Here is a 7,545-nt window from a genome sequence, read left to right on the forward strand (position 1 = left end):
ATTCCTGAGAAATGCTGTTAGTTCAGGAGACCGCACACACAAAGACTGTCCCTGCAACAGCGGCACAGCAGCCCAGCCTAGGGCTGTCTCTGGTTTCAGCTCCAAGGGTACACCCTGGACCAGCAGTGCCCAGGCTGGGAATCTGGAGCCAAAACAGTGTCAAAACTTCAGACAACAAAGGTCTCCAGGCTGATGGAAGATTTATACAGCACCCTAAAGAAGTCATTGGTGCCACGGCAGTGGGGAGCTGCAGCTTTCCTCTGGCACACACATCTACAGATACTGGGACTGAAGGATTCAGTGGCTGGTTACCACCTCACGCTCTCCTCCATGCTCTAGAACCTTCCTTTTCACCGCCAGCTGCTCCAGGATGGTTTTCCGCAGCAACGGTGCATTCGCTCCTCTTACAACAGCTACCAGTTCTCCTCCCTGAAAGGTGTGAAAACCCAGACAGTTGGTAAGTGTAAAACTAACAAAAAACCCCACAAAACAGCATTATGCCATTTCTTGGTGGTAAAGGAGAAGGTATTTAAACGCAGACTCTGGCTGTATATTCTTATCCATGATGTCCTTGCTCACCAGTGGATAACAGCAGATATAGAGCAAATAAAGTTGTCCTGTCACACATGAAAGAAAAAGTACCCCTCAACAAGGACAGTTGTACCCACTGGCAAGTCATGTTTACTGCTATACAACTACTACAAAAACACTATCACTCACTGCATAGAACAGAAAGACAGGCTCGCATTTTCCTCTGTATTGTTCCAGAGCATCAATGGAGTCAACTTCAGCCTAGGAGGAATGTAAAACAAACGTGTTACTGGAAAAGCATCTGCCAGCAATGGAGAGCTGCCCTTCAGCCCAGCAAGGCGTTCAGACACAAAACCAGCACAGCTGAGGAGGGAGGACTCCAAAGCCCCTCCAGTCCAACCCCTGCCCACAGCAGGACTGCTGAAGGCTGCACTAGTTTTATGTCCAAGGATCAGAGCTCCACAGCTTCTCTGGGAACCTGTCCCAGTGTCCAACCAGTCCTGCACTGAATACCTTCTATCTATGTGGATTTTTGCTCTGGTGCAACTTGGTCCCACTACCTGTTGTTGTTCTGCAGCATACCACCAAGACATGTCTGCCTCTGCCTTCTCTATCAGTTCCCCCTGGACATCTGTCCCTTGGTCTTCTGCTCCCTCAGACTGTACATAGAGGGACACCTACGTCAGTGATTCTGTCTAACAGTACTTAAGCAGAAATCTGAAAAGTACAGAATAATTGAATCTTGAAAATTCCTAATGATAGGAGTTCTTATTGATGTAACCACGTGTCTGCGCCTGCAGGCTCATTCACACAAGCTGGAATTCCTGGACTGTTATAATTTTGGCTGAATATTGGAAAGAAAAATGAATTCAGCCTTTAGTTAGCTGTTAATTTCAGGAGACCAGTTATTTTAAACAGTGCCAAATTAGATCTTACCACAGCAAAATGGAGGAGGTCACTGCCAACTTCATTCCTCACTTTTCGGAAAAGATCCACGACTGTTTTGCATGGACCACACCAGGCTTGAAATGCATCAACAACTGCAAGCAGGAAAACCAGTGAGAACGAGGCCAAAATGGACCAGTTTAGAGACAGACCAAGAGGTTGGCTGGAGCGCCATAATAATTTGGGAGTGCACAAGGCTGCCAGTGCAATAAGAACCCCGAGAACCTCTGAGCATTGAGATCTCCTCTGGTGGCCTCTGCAGCTCCACCTCCTGGGGAAGGAGGTTTTCCTCATGGCCAACCCGTTGCTGTTGCTCTGTCTGGAGCCTGGCAGGACTCCTGTTGAGCACTAGAGGGGTTGTGGATTTAATTCTAAATAGAAACTGTCAATAGAAACTTTCAAATGCTAGATCAGAGGATGAAATGACATTATCAAATAAGCTAAAAACAATGCTACAGAGGAGTCCTTAGAAGAAGTATTGACAGAAGAAAGATTTCCTAGGGAAAACTGCTGCGCAGAGGTAGAGCATGAGGCTCACCTCATCCCTCCAACCTGCACCCCTGGGAACCAGGGCTGTTCCTGGCATTGAGGATGATCACAGGGGGCTGGAGACTCCACTGCTGTGATTGCATGATAACTGTCCCACGTCACTAGGAAGACCACGACGTCCAGCCCGTCTCACCTCTGTTAGTGTATTTCTCACTTCCACTCAGGGCAAGAGGAATGCAGGAACTGAATGAACATCAGTAGTCACTGATTCCTAACAGTCCTAGAGTCCATTCAACGTAGAATAAAAGCAATCTCATATGTTGACCAAGCCCTTACCAATGAGTCCTTTGAGACACAGCATTTCTTCCCAAAGCTCCTGGCTGTTGATGTTAATCTGTGTGAAAATTCAAGAACACAGTAAAAGCAACAGTTAAATCACCAGGTGCTGCCCGAGTGCTGCAGACACTGACAAAATACTGCCTGCTTGCACATCAGATGCACTCTTTTGCTGTGTTCCTCTCCCCTCTGACCAGCTGGGCACGGCCAAGCTGTGCTAGAACATGGCTGGAAAACCTCTGAGAAAACAACAGCCGAATTCAGATATCCTCATTCCCAAACCCTCATTCCTTCACCGTGCCCTTGCTACTGCCTGACACCAGCTGTCTCAGACAACACCCACCAAGCAAGGCAGCCAACACTGTAGAAAAACGTACCGCATTAGAAAGTAAATTTAGATTGTCTCACAAGAGCCAGGGAAAGCCAGACAGAAAGAGCAGCAGCACCCAGGCAAGAGTCTTTTAATTGCCTCCCCTTTTAGTGGCAGTGACTATTTGAGCAGCCTGGCTGCTTGAGGAACCCAGCCTCAGCTTGCACAGAGACCAAGAGCTGTTTGGGGAGACGGCCCCTGCATCTTATCAGGGCATCAGACTGACCAGAGCCCTGGCTGGACCTACCAGACTGTGTTGTGGATGGCACAAGAGGGAAGGTCTACAGAACAACCACACAACCTCGGGTTTTTCCTGGCACTCTCCTGCTTTTGTGATAGCACAAGCCTTTGTGGAGCCACACAAGAAGATCTGAGACCGGGGAAGGGCTCCAGATGTCCCTCCTGTGCCCTGCCTTACCATACAGGTGTGCGGGTACCAGAAGGGCAGCAGGATGAGGGACCCGAGCTCCCTCGCTCAGCAATGCACCAGAGAAGCAGCACAAACTGCTGCTTTGCTTTCACCGAAATGGAAGTCTGCCATAATGATGCTTTAACACAGCCCAGCAGCCAAAATGGTTCAGAGCCACTGGTTCCCCATGTGGATCACAGCACGAGAAAAGCAGACCTGGAGGAAAGCCACACAGCCACCAGCACCCACGGAGCTGACGTCAGAGCCAGCACCAGGCCCAGAAACAGCGGTGAGGTGGTGGTCAGGGCTGCCCTGCAGAAATCCCAGTGCTGCTTCAACCTCCCTCTGCACCTCACAGCACTGCCTCTGGGGGACAGATTTGACTGCCATGGTTCCTGCCCACCTTGGGGAAAGCTTTTCCACCACAAGGCCCTCACAGGAGGGCTTTACCAGCAAAATCTGAGATACCCCAGGACTGAACTTCATCCTTTGCATCTGCCACGAGTTTAAAAGATGCATTAAAAGCCTGGCTCCTACTGACCTGCTGGACCACCTCCTTTTTCTTTGCAGCCATCCTTCTGCAGCAACACGAGTCCTTTCAGCAGCAGCCCCAAGCACTGCAGATGTCCTCTTATTATGTGAATCCAGCTGCTGGCCAACCTGCACCAGAGAAAGCCTTATACTCGTTTTTCTCTGCTCCTCCACCCAGGACACATTGCCCACAGCAGCAGCCCTGCCCTGCTGGCTCAGCAGTGTCCAAAGCCAGGACACAGCTCCGCAGGGCCCGAATTGCTGCTCACTTGGAGACACAGCAGCCCCTCCTCCTCACCTATGAGGGTGGCAGAAGCCAATGGGTCTCAGCCAGGGCCTGGCTGTACCCGTATGTTGGCTGGCAGCACCCCAATGCTGCCATGGCAGCCCTGGCAGCGTCAGCCCAGCCCGCCCTGCTCCCTTCTCAGCGCCCGCTGCAGCCGGGCAGTTCAGCTCCATCTCCCCTGCAAGACCCATTCAAGCAGCAGCAGCTGTATCTGGAACACCTCTGCCTCATCTGTGCCTGTCAAACCTGCCCAACTCCCCCCAGCCCACTGCAAACATCCTATCCCCCCCACCCCATCTTCCCATCCCTCTTAAATGAGGGGCTCAGAACCTGGCACAGGATCCAGACACTGAGCAGGGGGGATGAGCTGCTGGCCCCGTTCTTGGAGGCTGGCTGGGGTTTTTATCTGCAGTGAGAGCGCAGCATCCCCCAGGGCCATGACCGTTTGGGCAGGGCTGCTGCTCACCACGGCCGGGGTCACCGAGCTCCAGACGCAGACCTTGGAGATGCTTCTTCTCACACAGGACACGATGTCTGGCGGCCTGGTCCTCCCCCTGGTCGAGGTCCCTCCTGGCTGTGGATTCAGCTTTTGGCACATCAACTCCCCTGGTGCCATCCAAGGGGATGCTCTGCAGTGCCACCAAGGGCAGGGCTGAGCCTTGGCAGGGGCTCCTCTGCCTCCAGCATCAGCTCAGACCAAACCACACCCCAGGCTGCCCCCAGCAACCGCCTCCTTCTGTAGAAATGAGGTTCCAGTGAAGTCCTGATGACATGAACCACAGCTGAGATTTCGCATGTTTACAACCACCATGTGCTCACATTTTAGGATGACCAAAGAAAGTCCTGTTAAACCCATTTCTGGTCTTCAAGAATCTATTCTCATGCATCTCAATTATTCCACTGCCTGCTGGGTCACTGCTTCAGCAGCTTCACGGAGGTGCAGCATCTACTGCAATGGCTAAAGTGTGTAAAAATACATTTTAAAACCATGAGATGTTTGCCTGAAGAATGTACTGGCACGAGATGCTTCTCAGCAGGCCACTTAGCTCCTTTAAGCAGTGCAATGCAAAGCTGTGACTGGAAAGACAGTCAAATCCAAATTCTCATTAGACTTCATGTGGGAGAAATTACTCCAAATGTGGACTGGAGGTGGTGTGGAGCAACTGATTCACCACTTGTCCGATAACCAGCATGCCCAACTCCATGCAGAAATACTCCCTTTTTGTCACCCGAGAAGGACTATCACATCCCTGGACCCTCTCATTAGAGATAAAGAGTGGATATACTGATCCAAATTGTTTAGGACTGGTTTTCAGGAAGAGAAATTGTTCAGGAACAGGAGAAATCCCAGTGATTTGTCACATAACTTCCGTTCTGCAAGCAACCCTGTAACTCAGATGGTGCTGGAACCTAAATAAAGTTGGTATAGATCTGGCCGACCAGCACTGTGAAGATGAGGGTAAGCAACTGCAGCCTGCAGACAGGCTGGCACAGAAAGCTGGGATTTCTCCAGGAAGTTCAGGAAAACCTGGGAGTTCTGGTAAAGTTCTTTTTATTTACAGTATTCCTCTTTTTGTACATACCTATTGCAACATCAAAGTTATTCACAAAGCTTAACTGAATGTAAAAATGTTCTCATCCAACAGTTTGTCCTGTCAGTACCTGTGGGAAACGTTAACTGTTCTCATGCAGCAACGAGATTGTCTGAGAATCGTTTTTAGTTTTTCTGGCAGAGTTTTAGGAAGTCGCCTCAAAACATGTACACAGATACTTACTCACCTTTTTGCTGAACACCTTTAGGCACCGAAGTTTTATAGAATGAAACTCATATTTGCCTTTAGAAGCACAAATTGGGGGAGGATGAGGAGAAAAGATATGCAAGAACTCGAGCTGCTCCTGAACATACACAGCAGGATGTAAATGTAGATGTCAGATGCACACTAAGTTTTGTGTTTACAATACCTGCCTCAGAAATTTCCTCTCTGTTGAAGCAAAAATAGATTTGATTGAATTTTATAAAGAAGACTTAATTTCTGAGGTACTGATAGTTATCAAGTTCTCACATATTTTTACTCTCCCATTTGTTCAGCCTTCAAAGCTCACAATGAAACTTTGCAGAAGGACATTAAAAAACTGCCAGTCACTTACTGCAATGCCTGGGGAAAAAGTGTCAGGTGCTCGCTTTTATTTGTGTTTCAAGAGTGGAAGAAGTTACATGAAATGTATAAATTCTCCTTTGCAACCAAGTGATAACAGTTATCTGGTACACAGCACATTCAAATTCCAGGCCAAACTGCGGTCACATTTTCTAACATAAGTAGTTACCTTGGAAAAAAGTAAGGCTATCACAATTTGACCTTCTGATTAGAAATATACTTATCAAAATTGGTTAGCAAAGTTACAGACCCCTCTTCTCGCTGCAGCCTTCCTGAAGTTCAGTATCACAGAAGATTTGGTTTAAGACATCGGCTGCAATCTTTAGTGTGCCTGTTAGTGCTATGTAGATAGAGTGTTTGGAGAGCCTGCCTGTTAAAATCAGCTGAAACCAGAAAGTGGATCGGGAAGAAAGCAGGAACCCTGCACCTCATGAAAGAGAGCTCCTTGCTGCTCTCCTTTGACTCCTGAAGCCCCTGGGGTCTCGTACTCCAGCCTCACCACACACAGTTGTCCTCACTTGTACCCACATCTTTCTCTCCACTTACAGGCACAATTTCAGGAACTTATGGACAACCTAGGCTTCTGAACGCAGTCAAATCCCATTGCTTATTATCCAGGTATCCAAATCCATGCAAGTGTGTATATCTGCACATATACACAAAATGTGTAGCCACATTGCTGAGCAAAACAAACCCAGTGAACCCCAAACCTCAATTCTTCCATCCCTTCCCCAACTTAATGCACCCATCTTTCACAGAGGTCATCTGTAAGTCACTTAACTGTATCTGGAGGTAAAGGATGCAAACCAAGAGCAATCCCTTAGTCACTGCTTGCCAGCTCCTTCTGATCTCCTCTAAGTTGGACTTGTGCAACATCTGTCCGCTCTACTGGTATCAGTGGTCAGCACACACTTATCATCAGTGGAATAAGCTAATCCTGCAGCAAAGCCAACAGCTAACACTGAATCTTGAGCTGTTCTTCCACAAATGTAAAGAAACAAGCGAATCCACCTAACCCGTTCCATGGATCGGAGCACGTCAGCAGTACCAGGCGATCTCGTATGGCAGTAAAACGCTAACTCTTGGACCTTGTCAGTACAGAATGCGCTGCTTAGAATTTGGGCTCTACAGTCTCCCTCTATTTTTCTATTTAAAAAGGAAGTATAATGTAAGTTAAGCTGAAGTTCAGAAATGCATATATTTTACTTAAAAACATTCATCTGTTCAAAATTCAAAATAAACTTTATGGGATACAACAGTTTGTATTTTTTTAAATAACATTTCATTCAAACTGTATATAATTCATTGAAGTATTCGTACAGCAAACAATGCTTAACGCTTGAAAACCTGTAGAAAAAGATTTTCACACACAAAAAAAGGAAAACCAAAATTGAGGTATTACACCCACACGCATTCACCCCAGCACACACACACACACACACACACACACACACTCTCGAGCACACCCACCCCCACACACACCCACACACGC

General features: G+C 48.0%; 1 protein-coding gene across 1 annotated transcript; it reads right to left on the bottom strand.

The window, feature by feature from the left end:
• Positions 1 to 290: 290 nt before the first annotated feature.
• Positions 291 to 2,353, bottom strand: NME9 (NME/NM23 family member 9). Its single transcript, XM_010181319.1, has 4 exons — positions 2,302 to 2,353; positions 1,468 to 1,571; positions 721 to 792; positions 291 to 429 (listed from the first exon to the last, which is right to left on the bottom strand). The coding sequence occupies exons 1-4, from the start codon at positions 2,324 to 2,326 to the stop codon at positions 298 to 300; spliced, it is 333 nt and encodes a 110-aa protein (XP_010179621.1). The 5' UTR covers positions 2,327 to 2,353; the 3' UTR covers positions 291 to 297.
• Positions 2,354 to 7,545: the final 5,192 nt, after the last annotated feature.

Source organism: Mesitornis unicolor, unplaced genomic scaffold (assembly GCF_000695765.1).
Source record: "Mesitornis unicolor isolate BGI_N332 unplaced genomic scaffold, ASM69576v1 scaffold8033, whole genome shotgun sequence".
Lineage (NCBI taxonomy): Eukaryota > Metazoa > Chordata > Aves > Mesitornithiformes > Mesitornithidae > Mesitornis > Mesitornis unicolor.

Coding starts and splice junctions, on each gene's coding strand:
- NME9 (XM_010181319.1), bottom strand. CDS start 2,326: ATGCTGTGTCTCAAAGGACTCATTG. Junction 1,572..2,301: donor GTGTCTCAAAGGACTCATTG/GTAAGGGCTTGG, acceptor TCCTGCTTGCAG/TTGTTGATGCATTTCAAGCC. Junction 793..1,467: donor ACCTCCTCCATTTTGCTGTG/GTAAGATCTAAT, acceptor CATTCCTCCTAG/GCTGAAGTTGACTCCATTGA.